The sequence below is a fragment of the Condylostylus longicornis genome, unplaced genomic scaffold (assembly GCF_029603195.1).
Source record: "Condylostylus longicornis isolate FDR11 unplaced genomic scaffold, ASM2960319v2 ptg000055l, whole genome shotgun sequence".
Taxonomy (NCBI): domain Eukaryota; kingdom Metazoa; phylum Arthropoda; class Insecta; order Diptera; family Dolichopodidae; genus Condylostylus; species Condylostylus longicornis.
The window spans coordinates 3,106,699-3,125,248 of record NW_026578024.1 but is presented as its reverse complement, the minus strand read 5'-3'; the positions used below and the strand labels follow the sequence as shown (position 1 = coordinate 3,125,248).

General features: G+C 25.2%; 1 protein-coding gene across 2 annotated transcripts in view; it reads right to left on the bottom strand.

The window, feature by feature from the left end:
- Nucleotides 1-17,049, bottom strand: part of LOC129611674 (octopamine receptor beta-1R-like) — a 31,809-nt gene extending 14,760 nt beyond the window's left edge. Inside the window, exons 1-5 of one of the 2 annotated variants that reach the window (XM_055524935.1) lie at nucleotides 16,998-17,049; nucleotides 16,821-16,879; nucleotides 12,868-14,140; nucleotides 2,674-2,871; nucleotides 1,235-1,406 (exon numbers count right to left, since the gene is read on the bottom strand). In XM_055524935.1, the coding sequence (XP_055380910.1) occupies nucleotides 1,235-1,406; nucleotides 2,674-2,871; nucleotides 12,868-13,691 (1,194 nt within the window). In that variant the 5' untranslated portion in view covers nucleotides 13,692-14,140; nucleotides 16,821-16,879; nucleotides 16,998-17,049. Of the gene's footprint in view, nucleotides 1-1,234; nucleotides 1,407-2,673; nucleotides 2,872-12,867; nucleotides 14,141-16,820 lie in introns of both variants that reach the window. The other variant, XM_055524936.1, reaches the window with a different exon arrangement.
- Nucleotides 17,050-18,550: the final 1,501 nt, after the last annotated feature.

The window sequence follows — 18,550 nt, the reverse complement described above, 5'->3', positions numbered from 1 at the left end:
GCTTGAAGCTATTTTATAGGACCAATAATTTTATAAAAATATTTACAAAAATGAAACATTAAATTTATATTTTGCAGAAGATAATTGGTTGTGGAAATTCAATTCAACCAAAAATAAATTTATAAAGAAAAATAATGAAAAAATAATAAAATTAACCCTTATGAAGTCTCAATAGCTTTTTCTTATATTCTAATAAACGTTTTTTTATTAAATTGAAACGTTCATAAATTAAAAGCAAATAAAATAAAAATTTTCTCTAAAAATTTTAATGAAATTTCATAAAATTTTCTAAATAAATAATTTATTCACAATTGTAGCATACACATGTACATTTTCAAGGGTAGGTCTGAGATGTTAAGTTCACTTACATTTAAATTAAAATTATTTTGTTTTCATCAAAAGTTTACTTTGCATTTTAACCACTTGAAATAGCATGTTATTAGGCATTATTAATTTAAAATTTATTTGTAAAAAAAAAAATTCAGAATGTAATTTAAAGAAATTTTCATGTGGATTAAAAATTTGGAATATTCTTTGAAAACGAAATTTCATGAGTACAAGAAATTCTTTGAGTTTAATGAGTGTTGACTAATACGAACTGACGCCGATAAACATTTGAATTTTCAACAGGGGATTACAAATTTTATTTAATTAAAAATACATGTTGTTAATTTAGGACTAATGAGCTTGTGTTTTCCTAATAAAACTGAAAATAAACAAAATTTTGTTCTTAGAACTTCGGATATCAAAAATGAACAAAAATCAACAAATTTCGTTTTATGCCATGCAGAAGTTGCTGGAAAGTAATAAATTTAAAATATGACCTATAATTTTTTTGAGAAATATATAGAAAAAAAAAATGAATTGAAAAATTAGTATATATAAGAAATGTGATGCAATTCATATAATTTCGGAATTCCAATAATTTTCTACATTTGCTAAATTAATTTTTTTCAAATCCTGATTTCGTTGTCGGTTTTATTTTCCATAAAATAAAATGTTATCAGAATTTAATCACTATAAAAGTTTAAGAATAAACTTAATTAATCAAAACTTAAATAATCTAAAGCAAAATAGCATTGTCCTTAATCTATCGATCAAAATATTGAACGGAAAAATTACTTATAATTCTATTTTCATAGTTAACTCAAAACTCTAAATTTTCACATTCTTATATTTAAAATATATTTACAATATACACATAATATTAAATACATAATACATATATACTTACATCCGGATTTTGTTGTAAAAACTCCAAATTCTCTGATGTTGTGTACCAGCCCAAAAATATTGGCATAAATGATAAAAGCGCTGGTGACATCCACACAATAAGTAACATGAGCATAACCTTTGAATGTGTCATTATTAAAGGATAACTAAGTGGTCTAACAATGGCATAGTATCTATATTAATTGTATATAAAAAATAAGGGAAATAAATTGAATCAAAAGAATTATATGTATGTAAACAGTATATGTAATAAAGAATGTGTATATAGGAAAAACATTTGATGCTATAAAATAATATACTAGCAAATAACAAAAGAAAATAATAAAAAAATAATAACTGGTTGAAAGCAAAAATAACTGGTTTGTTTTTCAATCACGTTCAAATTACCATTATTTTTTTAATGATAAAATTTTATATCATTATGTGAGTATTACGTATTGTTTAGTAGAACGAGAGAGAAAAAAAAGTTATAAATGAGCATTAAAAGTCTACAGTTTTGACACGAGCTGACAATTACTAATACTCATACATATAGTAATTGAGCTACTCTTAATCCTTATTGAGTGTTAGGTATTTATAATTAAGTACGTTATATGTACGTATATTTGTTTATTGCTGTACTGAAGTGTACTAAGCATCATGTAGTTCTCTCTGGTCTATGTGGAATTGGTTATTTAAAAGGTTATTTATTTTGCGGAAATTTTGAAAATGAACTATAATAAATTATAGTAGAATTAATTCATTTGCTTTCGCAAAGGATATAAGTTGTCATTATGAGTTAAAAAGCAATTTGGTGTATACAAATACTTGCGTACTATTATATTTTTATATAAATTGTGTTAAATTTTTAATTTTAAATTATTGAAAGAAAAGTCTATAGTAATGCTGTGGAAGTTTGATGAAACCTTAAATTGCTCTTAATAGTTTTTTTTTTTTTTTTTTGCTTTCTTTCTTCACTCATAGGATAGGAGGAGTATAGGGCTAGTGCATGATATCTATCATGCCCTATTTTCTATAGTCGTAGAGAATTAGCTAGGTAGGTGACTAGCCTACCGTAGTTTTTTATTTTTTTTTATTTATATTAAATATTTCAGTTTATTAATATTTACTATTTATTTTTCTTAGTCTTTAGTTTCGAATATTATGAATATTTGAAAATTACTTGTATAATATTTATTAGTATTGCATATTAAGTTATATAATATTGAATATAATTTTTATAGGGACCTGACCGGGGTTTGAACCCGAGACCCTTCGGTTAAAGGGCTGGTGCCATAACCGCTGCACCAATGATCAGGCTCAGTTTAATGACGTTTAATGGGCGTAATTTATCGCAATATTTTAATTTTTGTTACTAAATTGTGTAACGTTCAATACAAGATCTCATGCTATATCAGTTGAAAAGTTTAAAATTATTTAAGAGAAAAATTTATAGCTTACCTGTCCACTGATATACAACATAAATGCAATATACTAGCTGTCGAAAAATAAACATCAAATGAATTCCAAACATCGCACATTGTTGATCCAAACATCCATTTCCCAGAAATTTCAACGGATGCATTAAATGTCATTGCACACAGCGCAACAAGCATATCAGCCACAGCCAATGATACGACAAAATAGTTTGTAATGACCCTGTAAAAAATAAAAGAATCTTTAATTAAATATGAAACCTAAATTAGTTTTTCTTTAATAGTTTTATTTAAAAAATTTAGTACGGTTTGATTGTACAGAAGTAATAGGTATACCACTTGTCGATTTTTTCTAAACGGATATCCCCCATTTAGATTATGCTGGTTAAAAATATATAATTGGAAATATTTCAGAGAGCAGACACAATCAATCGAAAAATTGCATTGAAAAAAGGTTTTAAGTAGCTATATCCTAGAATAAGCAAGAGTAGTTAAAATGAAAGCTAAAATTCCTAATTCAATTTAATATTTAAAATCAATAATAATCAATTATTCTAATATAGTTTGTATCTTCTATTTCTATATTAAATTAAAATATTCTCTATCGCATTTAGTGAATTTAAGAAATTTTTATGAAGCTCTGGCAATTCTATTCGTATTGGAATATTATTCTTCTTCTTTACTCATTAACTTACACAAACAAAAACAGAATTTTCTGTGTGCCTTTAATTTTAAAATTTTCCGACATTGTGCACATCATCACTTTAAATTTTATAGCATTGTACATAGAATATAACACTTTATATAACATTTCTGTAATTATTACGGAAATAAGTGTGTACTACTAACACACATAAAATGTACAACTTTAATAATTTTCTTTAAAATTATTTTTGATTTTCTGACATATTGTCCATCACAACATTAAAATTTTCTGTTGATGTTATTCTTGTGACAAACGAATAAAAAATATGGTTGCTGTAGGTATATATAACTTAAAACAAGTACAATTTTATGTTATATAATGTTCTCAAATAAATGTCACACATTTAAAAATTCAAAAAGCTTTTACCCGTATAAATGCATTGATATTAAATTCACATCATCATAACAGTTCATCATTTTGATCACATTTTATTACTCCAATTTTAAATTATGCGCAAATGTTATACACAATTGATATATATATATACTCGTACATACATAATATCAACATGCAAACATTCACACTATAAATATTCACTCATAAATTAATGTGCTTTTTCAGCAGAACTTGTTATATAGAAAACTCCGAAAAGTTTAACAATCTGGAAAGTTAAGGGAAAAGTAATATATTTCATGCTTTTTGAAAAATATTTTTTGTGGTAATTTTGCTGTGCTTTCATAATTTTAGCATATTTTTCAATCAATGGGAAAATTTAAAAGTGCTCAATACTGTCTAACCACCTTCAATTTAAAAAAATTTTGCTGGATTATATAAGATGAGCAAGCTTGAGCGTACTCGTTTACATAACGGCTCGTAACACAGGTTTTGCCTCCTATAAAAATTTTCTAATTCGGTGTAATTACGCCTTACATTATGCAAAATTTTCACATGCATATGTGTACGGTTATTATTAAAGAGTAATATTGTAGTCCATTGTTTACGAGAAATATTTAACTCCGCTCACCTTTGATTTACTACAAACTTGTTTCCTTGCATTTTTTATTATACATATTTTATTCATATTTTATTCTTCCTCGATGAGCAACGTATAAGAAAACCATAACAGCGTAAAAATATTATTAATGCTTTTCTCCCTTTTTTCTTAAATCGCAAGTTTATGACAATTTATAACTGTATTATTAAATCAGACAGCTTTAAAGGCACACAAAAAATGTTCAACTTTTTTCTGTTAAAATGGAGTTTTGAAAATGCATATCTTACAATTTTTTTTCATTTTATATTTCACGGTTTTTTTATACGCTCATAATATGATAGAATAATTAACTAACTTTACAATTCCTGCAGTTGAGAAATGAATCACATTTTCTCTAAAAGATGGGCTCTCTTGATCGTGAAATGTTTTAGTTTGGTTCGGACCAGCATTAATTTTAAAAAAAATTGTTCAAAGTATTATTAGGAATGTTATATTCAACTTGCTTCTTGATCACTTGTAGTAAATTTCTTTCCTTTATTAAGTAAGTTTCTGTGTACTAATAATCACTGAATAAAACCTAAAGCGAGGTTCAGGTTTAAATTTTGAAATAAGAAAAATTAACATTTCCCATTTGGAAGGTTTAAATGACTTAAAGTGAAGAAATAGCATTAAAAATTTTCCATACTTTAAAAGAAATTTTCTTTATCGAGATCACTATAGTACAGTAATCCCTTGCTTGTACAAAAAAAAATAAATTAAATGGGTTTTAAATTAATTTAAAAAAAAATTCATATTTGTGCGATGCGAGGTCCTTCGAGGATTTTCAGTTGTTAAAATCATAAACTTCTTGCAAATGCATTAAATTTTTTTTATTTTTATCAATTGATATGATGCAAGAATTTGTAAATTGCAGTGAAAAGTTTGATGGGTACTAAATTCCCATTGTAAATAATGCCAAGATAAAGTTTAACTACATAGTTGTGACGCATTCTTAAAATAAAACAATTAAAATTAAAAATTCGTTCCAATTTGGTTAGTACGACTAATGAATCGTTGAATATTTTAACAAACCTTAATGATATTTTTGTTGATTGTCATTAAAGTGAGTTCAATCCGGGATGACACTGAAATTACGGTATTTCCATTAAACAATTGAAGAAATAGTTCAATGTAGTTTCTCGTTCTACTCTTTTTAGTTTTATTGAAAAGAGAAATGTTGAACTTTTTTTAAAAGAATACAAAAAACTTTAAGGAATCCTTTTCAAGGATATTTAAAGTGAAAAAATAAGAATAAAATTTTGTTTCTTCTCTTTTAGCTTCATCTTTAAAAAAAAAATTCTTAAAACTGTATAGAGAAAAAAAATAAAAGATTTTTGTTTTCATTTTTTTGTTTTTTTTTTTTAAAATGTTCAGATTATGCCTTCAGGAAATAACAACAATAAGAGAAGAAAAAACGGAAATACTTTAACCTTTTCTTTGCAGTTGAGTTGTTTTTCGTTTTTTCTCTTAATTCTTTGCTGATTTGCTTTCTGTGTGGCTGTTACGGTTTTTGTGGTTAGTTTACTCTTTATATATGTATGTAGTTTGTTATTGCATTAAATCATTATTATTGTAAATTCTCTTTGGTTCATGAGTTTATTAACAAGAGAATCAATGAATCTTACAATATAAAAAAAAATGATATAATTTTTATGATAGTTTGCTGAGAACGAGTAAGTGGTGAGTTTAATTTTAAGCAGATTGAATGTGTTTGCTGTGTTGCATAAGAAATTTTTCAATAAAATTTTTTTCCTGATTTATAAATTTAAATTTTAGTATTGTTGCCATAATTACCAGTTAGAATTAAAAAGGATTCCCTTACCTTTTCATTTAAAAAAAATAAGTAAGAGTAACAATATTAATAATGTCAAAAACTAAAAAAAATTAGTTGGAAAAATAAAGTATGAAATTGCATTTTACTTGCAATAGAGTATTTGACATAGTGAAGAAAAGCTAATAGGAAGAAAATCAAGAAGGATGATTTACAAGAATTATATAAGAATATCAAAGTCGAAACTAACTCAAATGCTATTGCAATAGAAAATAAATTCTAGCACTTTATGAATTGTAGTATAAGGCTCTTGAAATTTAAGTTAAATCTTGAAAAATTCATCTTTATTTCGAAGATCATAATCATATTAAAGTCTTGGATTACAAATTAAACCTATTTTGAAGTAGATAAACTAATTACTATAGTGAATTGAAATTTTAATGTAGGAATGTCTTAAATTTCAATAAAAAAATTTAAGATTTAATTTTTTTAAAGTTCTAGAAATGCTCAAAGATTCCTTTAAAAACATTTTGCACATACTTGCTTATACGTATGCATGTAAGAATATTATTGATTAGAAAACTTTTATATTTAAGTATATTTCCTTGTTAAATCCAAAGAAAACTTCAGTTATTTTATATATCAGTCATATAGATGTGTTTATTTATAGGTATTCGTATTATACTTGGATAAAAAATCCAATTTTTGAACATCAAAAGAATATTTTTAAAGGAAGAAATCCAATATTTATAATGATGTAAATCAATCAACAATGTATGAATAGATGTATAGATGTATGTATAGTAGTACGTTTTTATAATATTTTTATAAATATTAAAATATAGTAGTGTATTATTACGTTTATCTTATCCTTTAACGTTTGTTTATTTTGATTTCCTTGATTGTTTGCTTGTTTGTTAAATTCTATAATTTACCTTCTTTTCAGTTTTTTTTTCTATAAAAATCCCAAAAGTAATCGAACAGATAAAATTTAATTTAACTATCATCAAAGTCATTTTATATCCTTAATTTTTTATTTCTAGATATTTCGTAATAAATACGAAGTTCCTTATGATCGGAAAAAAATTATAAATGTATATGATATCGTGTAACAAGGTAAAGAACTATAACGTTATCCCCAATAATTTTGAATGAGATTTTAATTTAAAAGATAAAATTATTAACCTTCTTAGACTTAGGTTTCTCTATAGATCTTTAAAATTATTTGTCGTAAGGGTTATGTGCTGTATACAGTTAGGAGAAATCAGCAGAAAAATCCGAATAACTACTAATAAATAACGGACTTGCGTCAAAATTTTTTAAATTCCTTCACTTTAAACATATCTATTATGATAGCCACTTTAATTCGCTAATATTAAAGCTTCATTTAGAAATTTTAATATGCTACACTAAGGAATTCAAATTTTATCAAAAAATTTTTCTAGAATCCCGAATTCCGGATTTGAATTTTCTAACATGAATTTCATAAACTGGCGAATATGTCAGATAATAAAAAATTCTGATGCTCGGTCAAAAAGAAGTTTTGAATGCCGCTGTATTTGGCATATTTCCGTTGCTTCGTGTGATCCGTTGCTTTCGTTATCTTTATCCGTATAGATTTTACAATAGAATAGACTTTTTTAATTTATTTTTTTCTATTGATTTTCTGATTTTATATAGGGTTGCAAGTCGTTCATTAATTAATTACTTCTCAATTAAATTATACAATTCCAGTGCCCATTTAATGGTTTTCATTATAAATAAATGAAATATGATTTTGTAATATTATAAAAAATGGTGTTAAAAACAAATTTCAGACTCAAACAAGTTAAAATTTTTGTGTTAATGTTTTGAAATAAAAGCAATTATTCCACTAAATAAAATTCAAAATAAAATAATTTCAAGTCTATTCTTAATTATTTTTGTTGTTTCTTATTAAATACTGCTTAATTAATCATAATAAATGGGATATCCCAAAAGTATATAGACTAAGTTAATGAGAGAAGTGAGGGATTATGATGATAAGATATAGAATTTCTATTGATAATAAAAATAGATAGAGATAATATATATTTTGCTTTTTTAATAATTTTTTGTGATTAAATAGAGATTCATTCAAAGACCTTTGTTACAGATATTTAAAGAAAAATTATTTATATATTAATTATCATATACACACACATATACATTTGATGTTTTATTATAAAACTTTAAATTTAATAAAAATTGGTAGGGATAAATTGAAAATTATTGAAAGTAATCGCTTGTATTAAGAATTTTTTCTAATAGATTTGCTTTATAGGCACGTTTCAAGATTATTATACGAGGTAATTATTTAAATAAAAAGCCATAAATGCGTCTGTATTCTTGAAAATATTCTATGATCTAATCTGCTATTTTAATAGTGTATTGTATAAAATCTATATTGTTAACGCGTTTGCATTAAAATGAATTGGACTATATAGGTAAAATGTTCGAAAATTTCATTCGGCGATGTAACATTTTTTGTTTTCTAAGTATAATAAAAGTAATAAATCAGTCAATGTTATTAAAATTAAAATCAATGTTATTAAAATTAAATCTCCCCTAAAGGGTAGAGTGTAATGAGAGGAAAAAATTTCATAAATTTTAATGTGCCCCATAATTCTGTTCTCGTTTTTAAGGGAAACTAATAACAAACAAATAAAACAAGAGAAACGTTTTAATTCCATTATAATTAAATAATATGATATAAAAAATTTAATTTCTTTATAAGCAAGCTCTCATGTAAGCCATTTTGTTTGAAACCAAAAGATGATAAAAACTTTCTCAATTATAAAGCGTGTGGAATTTCATTTATTTTATGGTCTTTTTAACGTTATTATTCATCATAATATTTATTATAGTATGTGTACATTGCATACATTTACCTCATTTATTAAAAAAATTCAATATCAATATTAAAAGTATCAATTTACAACATAGGATAAGAATAAAAGGACAAATAAGGATAAGATTTTTATTTAATTAAAAGGAAGACAACAAAATATGCAGAAAAAATTTTTTTTTTCGCCAATTCAAATCCATATTGAAGGCAATCTCTTGTACAGTAATTGAAAAATTTTTTTTATCTTTATTTTTAAGAATTTATTAATATTCATATACAATTAATAAATTTTTTTTCCATAAAAAGTTAAAATTAAAATATTATAAAAAAGATTTGAATTAAAATTTTATGGCTCCGTCTTGTTCGTTGCGCCGCACGTCGACTACAAAATTATGCTTTTGTTTTTTTTTTTTGTCATTCTGAAATTCGAATTACGAAAAACTTTAAATTATAAAAAAAAGTCATAATTTTTATAATTAGAAAATAAAAAATTTTTATTTCATTTTGACTTGTTACTGTAACAGAGATTTTATAGGTTATATACGATGGCTGGAAATTTTATGGCTTTCGCACAACTATATAGTAGGTTTAATAAATTAAAATTTTGGAGGGCGTAAAAGTTAAATTAATTCTTCCGCCGTCTCATGCCTGTTACGATACAGATTGAATGAATCATATGGTTAATCTTATTGAATCATTGCTTTTTATATTATTTTTCAAATTTCCTATAATTTCCTTTTATTCGCTTCAGTTTTGATAATAATCATTTTTAAATAGCGTTGTAATTTTGTAACAGTTTCAACTAACGGCAACTGATTTGCTGAATTTGTGCGGCACGCATACTTTGTTATGACTTATATATTTTCGATATTAATTTGGTATGAAATAGAGTTTAATTATAGGGCTATATAACAACTTTCCAACCCCACTTTTGAACAATTGACAAACTAAAAACGAAAGTCACATGATAAATAAAAAATTTCTTTTAAAACTCAGAATAATATGTAAAATTTTTAAAAGGTACTCACAAATTGTAGAAAGAGCTTTTAAAATTTTAAGATTTTCTAGTTAATTTACAATAGAGTTAACGGTTTAATTTTTACCGTTAATCCATTTTATACAACAGAACATTAAAATTGTAATTTCATTGTTGTTCATGGCTCATAAACATAAATCGTTTTTAATCTACAATATTAACTTTGACTTCATTGCTTGATTTTTTCCTATTGTACCCCTATATAATATACATATGTACATACATATACATACATATGTACGAACATATACAACCGCATATAAAATGAAAATATGCTTCATAAATATTAAAAAAAAAATCTTTTCATTTCATACGCTTTTTTAGAACATTTTAAGAAATATTTGAATTTTCAGTGTCTATCCGTCTACTTGTCTGTCCGTTTGTTTGTAAAATTTCTACACCCTTAATGACAGAGTCACGAAAATATAATTTTTTGATAAAACTTGTTGCGAAAAATTGTAAGCAAAAGTTAGAATTATAAGCAAAGTAATCATATTATTCCGCGACTGCCTAAACCATTTTGAATCAAATGTTACTGCAACTTTTCTGTCAAATGCAAACTTAAGAAATTTGAAATTTGTTTGTTTGTTAGATAGCAATATACTGTTATTTTATTAGAGCAATATCACTTCCATATTTGGACCCTTCCTAAGTTATGGCCCATTAAAATTTACTAAATGGCCATGAAATTATTTAGAGAATATTTTCAGTACAGAGAAGTGTTTTATTTGTTCGTGTCTTGGAACATTGTCAAAGTTAAATGCCATATTTTTGTCAACTGAACCATTGGTTTGATCAAGTGAATTTTATTTTTTTTATCCCTATGCTTATAGTGACGTATGAATATTATCTTTTTTTGAAATGATGGTGAAATAATGAATTATATTACCGTTACGTATTATAAATATCTTGCGTTTATGCCATAAAAGAAATAAAAATATTGTAAGTAGGTATGGTTTATACTCAAACAAATTTGTATAAATATATATAAGTACATAGCGTATTATATGAAGATGTCATTCTTATTTTTTTATCGCTTCTCAGATAAATGAATCCTTTTTTTTGTTGGTGTCCTTGGCAAAATGAAAAACAAACAAAAATTATGTGTTTCTTTTTTATAATCGCATTCAGCGTAACTTTATGAGTTGTAAAAACTTAAAAATCCGACTATTAGGTTTTGTAAACCATGAAATCGTTAAGGAGGAAAATGGAATCATTAAACGCGATTTAAAAAAAAAGGAAAAATTATTGTTAATTATTGTGTAATAATATTGCGGTTTGGTCATTAATTTTACATGGAGAAGTGTTTCAAACTCTTCGTCTTCTTTGTTTTTAGAAGGAATTGTATAATAATGTATCTTACATTAAATATTTGAACTTTTGGCTTGTTAAAGACAAAGACAAGGGAGTGCAATGCATACAGAACGTAGTTTTGTAAAAAAAGGAGCTGTTAGGTTAAAATATTAATAAAAATTTCCAATGAACTTATACAAATTAAATTTTTCAAGAATCTTTGTATAGGACAGGAATCTCTTTATGGCTTATTAGAAACGATAAACGTGGGACTTTGGGGGATATGGCATGTGCAGGTTTTGTGGGCAAGACCAGTAGAAGTAATTTTAAATGCAACGTGGAATTTTAGCCTACAAGAGAAGGGAGTGGTTCTTTGTGGAAGAAGATAATCAACCATCGGAATCTAGAGACAATGCTTCTTGAACCTGTACGCTTTACCCAAATTGGTGACAAAGATGTAGTTATATATTTCAACATTATTATAAATTGATGAGTTTTTCCAGTTTTTTCTGGATTCATTTTTTTCAACAGTGAGGAAGAAAACTGTAATAAAAGATTGTTATTCGAGTGAAAACAAATAGCAATGAATTCTTTACAAATGAAAGAAATTAAATTTACCACAAAAATGTTGGATAACGTTACGTTACAGGTACAATTAAAGCTTTTTATCTTCTTTACTCTTTCTTTCACATCAACATATTAATCTCAACAATTAATTTTGAGAAATTATTATACCAAAGTATATGAGCTTCAACATATGAGCAATATTATTCTTTTATTTTGAGAATATAATTATGCACTAAATGCTTATGTAGCGTATGTATAAGTATGTACACATTTATATACATTGTACTGTTGGATAATTTAACGATACCATGTAATTATAAAATTAATTCGTATTGCGTTGTATACAAATTGTAGATAACATTTGTATATGAATATAAACATTCATATGCATAATTATATGAGTCGGTAGTACAGATATTTATTCATGGTGAATTTCCGTACAACTATACTGAAATATTCCACATCTGTACGATATGGTAAGCAACCAGATTTATGGTACATCTATGAGGAGAAACCGTTTTGCAAAATTAATTTATTCTTATATTTTTGTTTTAGTTTTTTTTTTGTTAGAATTTTATAATTTTATTTTAATTGCATTTAAATTACATGGTATGAGAATGAATAATGATTATTTTTTTGTTAAACTTGAATATCTAATGAAAAAGTTGGTGAAGTTGGTGAAAACTTTTATTTCAAAAAGCGAATTTACTTGTTACTTTTATATTTTTTCGTAAATATTTTCGTCCTCAAATTTAAGTAAAATTTAAGAATTTAAATTGTTTAAAAGAGTGTGTTGCCTTCATAGTATACGCCGTTATTATCAAAGTTTTCATGTTACCTAATCATAGTATGTGAGAATATTCGAGAAAATCGAGAAAATCAAAGCTAACGTTTGTATTTAAGAGCTTAGTTCAAAAAGGACCGCTTATTCAAGAAAAGGAACTCTAAAATCGAAAGGAAAATATTTTCAAAATTTTATTGAATAAAAAAAAATGATTTTAACTTACCTTAATTTTCTATGTTGCATAACTGATACGATAACTAGCATATTACCAAATATTGCAGCCAAAATAATGAAACCAATTATAAAACATTTTATTAATAAAACGATTGTATCAGGTGGTGGCGGATCACCCATCATTATATCTGGTATTAACGAATCTTTACCATAACCATCATTTGTTATCATATTTATATCATTGTTAAAAAATGTTGATGTTACTGCTTGATCACTGATTACAATATTTTTAGCAACATTAATACCTCCTAAACCTATTGATTCGTCACCATTAATACCATGAATATTTTTTATTATATCACTTCCATGATTGCCAATATTTTGATCACTAGATACACCTATTGCAATTGGTAAGGAAACTGATTCATCAGCAGTTAAATTAGGTGATGAAATCATTTCAAAAAAATAATTATTATTATTTTGATTATTTAAACTACTGCTACCACTATTAATACTAATACTATTATCGCTGGCACTTGAATATGGACCGACTATTGGAAGATTATTACTGATATCGATACCGGAAAAACTACCACTGCTACCACTTCCACCACTTATATTATTTGTAGTTAATGAACTGCTAACAAATCCACCAATATTGCTATTAATGATATTATTTCCTCCAATATTACCGCTAATATTATTTTGTAGTAGAGCAAAATTTGAAAGATTTGTTGAAGTTGTTTCGATATCGAATAATAATAGAAGAGATTGTCGAGAGTTTGATAATGATGAAGAAGAAATTAAATTGCTGCTATTAATGTTATTATTGGTGTTGTAATCAAAATTTGTATTTTCAGCATTCATGTTCATGATGATTTTGTAAAAGTAACAATATATTTAGCATAGCTTTCTTCTTTACTATATGTTGGTGTTATTGAATCCTAGGAAATATCAGTTAAATTTTTCCTATTCGCTGTATGATATATTTTGTTTTTGTTATATATTTCTTGTTTTGTCTATTTGTACATTTCCTATTCGAATGATTGCAGACTCTTATAATTTTGCGTTTTGAAGTATAAAAGCGTTAATTTATTTGCCATTATAATTTAATTCATAGGCTTTTTGAAGATAGTGATTTTGTTTTTCGCCCGCTTTAACTTGAATAAAAGAAAATTTCATAATAAGTCTTGCGTTTCCAAAATGCTGCCATCATTTGAATGCAAATATTTGATTTTATTTGCAGTTGTTTTTTCATCCAAAAATTTGCTTCTCTTCTTTTCAGGGTTTCGGTTGGTTTTAAAGTAAAAACTTGGAAGCTCCTATAAAAAAAAATTAAATTTATTATTTAAACAAAATATATGTAATGGAAATGTGTGTATATATAAGAACTGTGCAGTATGCAAATGTTACTTCAATTAAGTAATTTGAAAAAACAAAAAAAACAAACGTTGTATTTAATTGACGAGTTCAAAACGAAAATAAAACTTAAAGCATTTTCTCTTCGATGGGAGCATTAACAAAGCATAGGGGTTGTCGTAACAATTTTGTGAGCTAAACTTGGGGAGTTATGTTCGTGCTTTTCACATGAGGACGCTGTATCTAGTGATCAAAAAATATCTTATATGGAAAACACTTATGGCAACATTGCAGCAAAGGGCGATGAGCATTGAAAAGTTTGTTATTTGAAAAATATATTTTAATAATGCGAACTCATGTGCGAAAGGTAGTCAAAATTTTAATAAGACAGGAAGTTAGTTTATTTTGAAGGAAGCGTTAAGTGTTTTTTGATCTTAATTTACTAACTCTAACTTCAACATAAAAATTATCTGAAAATGATAAAAACCTTTAAAACATACATGTGACACCATGAGTAGAAGAGTGAGTATTGTAATAAATAAGAGCTTCATTTTGCTTTATTAAAATATATTGGTACATTTTTCTAGTTTCATGAAATAAAGTTAAAACACATTCAAAAAGAGAAAAAGCGTGTGTGTAGTATGACGCGTAAGTAAATAGGATAAATGATTCAAATGAATTTCATACTCACTATGAAGGACAAAAAGAATAAAAATATAAATTACATATGTATGTATGTATGTATAATATGATGTTAAATTGAATTTTATAGTGATGATGTTGACACTATAAAATTCAATTTAAGTAGAAATTCGCTAAAATTCACCATTTAACAAGATCTTATACATTAAATGAAGCAAACAGCGGATTGCAAAATTATAAAAGTATTAAAATTGATGATGTGATAAATTTAAAATTTCACATCAAATGAAAATAATGTAATAGAGTACTTTATTAGAGCACAAATGCTGTTGTTGAATATGAGGAAAAATTGTGATACTAAATTAATTTTTCACATGAATGAAACGCGTTTCAGTTTTAAATAAAATTTTGAGTTGGAAACCTTGGAGGAACTGGGTCAAAAATTTGTAATAAAAAAATAATTCTCTTAATAAAATGAATTTAGTTGTAGAATTTCAGCAGTTTGTTGTGGACTTTTTCAAATTGACTTACAGGCGACCGAATTCAAGAAATTAAAACAATTTTCCGAAAATTTTTTTATGCTAAAAATATAGAAAATTTTAGAAAAAATGTGAACCATAATTTTATAATTTATAATTAGCATTTAATAAATCGCTAGGCGCGTAATAAATCACCATAAAATTTCACCATACTTTATGTAGACTTTAATTAAGAGATTTACTTTTACCAATAAGAAAATAATTTGTGTTTTCTTTTTCCAAAAGATGGGGCCTATACTAATAAAAAAATTTTAATATAAATAATTCAAAAGTTATCTGTCCTTTCCACAACGTTACAGTAATTATAAAGAAATAATGGAAAGTATATGATAAAAGAAGAAGGAAGCAGATAAAGAGGAAATGAAGTAAATTGTAAAAGGATCCATTGAACCTAGAATCACAATTTTTAAGAAAATGGAAAGAATGAAAAAGGATAATAAACCCAAAGTAAACAAAAAAACAAGGAACAAATTAATATTATAAAAATGTTAAAGTTGACCCAGTCAACTTTAAAATACTCACATCCTGCTTAACTTATTTAAAATGTGAAATTACGTGAGTTCTCATTATTTTAAGTAAATATTTCAACATAGAATACGAAAAATTACCTAAGTTTTGAGTAATTTAACTTTGAGTAACTCAAAATTCTTAATTATAAATGAAATTCGTCTACACATTTAAATCCTGTTTCCTTCATAATTCCCTTCAAAAGTGTTAAAAATGGATTTTCAAATCCATAATGGAAATGTTAATTTAAATTTAGGAAAGAAGGTATAAATTAAAAAATTTAATAAAAAAGTTAATTTTAGTGCCGTTGCGATTTCTTTTTCTTTTTGCTTTAAAATCTTAAAGATTCTATCATGATATAAAGGACGAAAGAATAATAATTATCATACCAATAATTTTGTGACCTTAATAATATTAAAAATATTCCCCTTTTTTTTCTTGGTATGGTGTAACATGTTGTTTGACTACTGTTTAATTCAAATAAAAGAAATGGTCGAAAAATATCCGCACCTAATTTTCTTTTTCAATTAAATTCTTTTCATTATGTTGGGGTTTTCAATTTGAAAATTTCATTCAACTTTTAATTTTGTTTCTTTGAATTTCTTAAGTAGGAAAGGAGATCCAAATATAGAAGTCAAACACTAATTACAAAATTATTTTAACATTTTAATTTAAAAAAAAAGGGTTCATATTATTTCCCTGGATCTTTGTTGGGCTGCAATATTATTTTCAATTTTAAATTCTAATAATTACTTGTATAGTAAATTTTTCTATAATTTTTTAAAATTGACTACCGAAGGAACAGTCGTACAGAAAATATGATGCAATCTTCAACTATATTTAAGAATAGCTTTTTGATTACTTCATAAAATGAATTTTATTTTAATTTTTTAAGTAATTATTTTCAATAATGATTTATAAATAAAATTAAAGAGAAAAAAATGAGAATAATAACCTGCAAATTTCAATGAAAATTTTTCTTCTTTAATAGAATTTTTCTAAGTCCTTTTTGTACTGTAAAAAGGGAAAAATTTCATTTCTTACTATGATGGTCTTCACTTCTTTGAAAAATAAAATAGAATTTTAAGGATTAAATAAGAATTTTCTTATTATTTTTTTTTTTCATTTTTACTTAATATCATCATAGCGTATCGTCAATAGATCCAAACAAGAAAATGAGATCTGAAATTAAAAAAAAGAATAGAAACAAATTAAAAAAAAGTGTGAAAATAAGTGCATTTTAAATAAAATTTTTTTAATAATTTTAAAAAGAATCAATTAAAAAACAATTTCCATTTATAAATTGCATTAAAATTTAATATAACATTTTTTTTTTAATTTTGTATTATAACAACTTCAAAATTACAAATTTTTATTAATATTATTCTTAAATTTACATTTAAATAGGTCATTGATAAAATAAGATTTTAGAGTAGAGAATAATTTATAACGAATTGCTCAAATTTTGATTCTAATGTTCGAATTTAAGGGTTAATTGCTTGAGTCAAGGAAAGTAGTTATATTCTTTAATGGTATGAAATTTACAGTTAGCTTTTTGCGTTTTTAGAAATTTGGAAAAGCTTGTGGTTCCGGAAATATAAGGCATCAAAAATTCAAATTTTACAAATTTGGAGAGGCGATAACTTGTGAAGGGATGAGGGTGGGGAAAGGAGGGAAGGGGGGGAGATAAATAAAAATTTTCTTCTACGGAAATAAGTTTCTAGTAAAGGCCTGTGTACATATCAAATTTCAGCTTTTTATATTCAATGGTGTATAAGTTTTTTTAAACATGTCCACGGACGGACGGGACAGAGTGAAACTAATAGGAAATTTTTTTTGAATTTTTTTTTGGAAAAGTGCTAAAAATTAGAATCATTTAATGAATTAAAGGGTAGTGAAATATTTAAATAATTTTTAGTAGTATCTCTTTGAAGATTTTTAAAGAACTAATATAAAAATTAATATTTAAATTCCTCACTTTTCCTGACTACATACATAATATATTCCGCACTATATAAATACATAATTTTTAGAATTAAAAACTGTTAAGTGTAAATTAACTTTAATTATGTAAAATAATCATAAATATTTATTTAATTTTTTTGTGCTTTGTGTAAAATCATAACTGATAAATTTTTATTAAAAAATAATTGCATAGTTTAATTTCAATTGCCATATTTATATTGATTTTATACACTCTGACTAAAGAGATAATTATTTGTTTATTGAAATTTATTCAAATTGTTGATATTTAATTGAAAATGAATAAATAAAAAATATTCATGAAATATAATAGAATTTTTATATAAAAACGAGAAAAAAATAGAGTTGACCTTGTCAACTCTGTGATACCCGTACGAATTTGTTATCCTATGTGCGAATAACTAATGTGCCATAACTAACTATGGGGCAGACTATGACTTTAAGTTGCCGTATTACCATATTAATTTATGCAAAATTTCAGTACTATGTGTTATTCAAAATACTGGTTGTGCCAAACTACTATTGATGTTGTATGGCAGCTACCAGAAAGAGCCAAGAAATTTTAGCGAATTTTATCAAGCACATCGGCCCTACTAATATACTCACTTGTGTGAAATCTCAATATCACAGCTTTTATAGTTTCTGAAATACAGTTAAATAACTTTTGAAGTTGTATGGCAGGTACCAGAAGGAGCCAAGTAA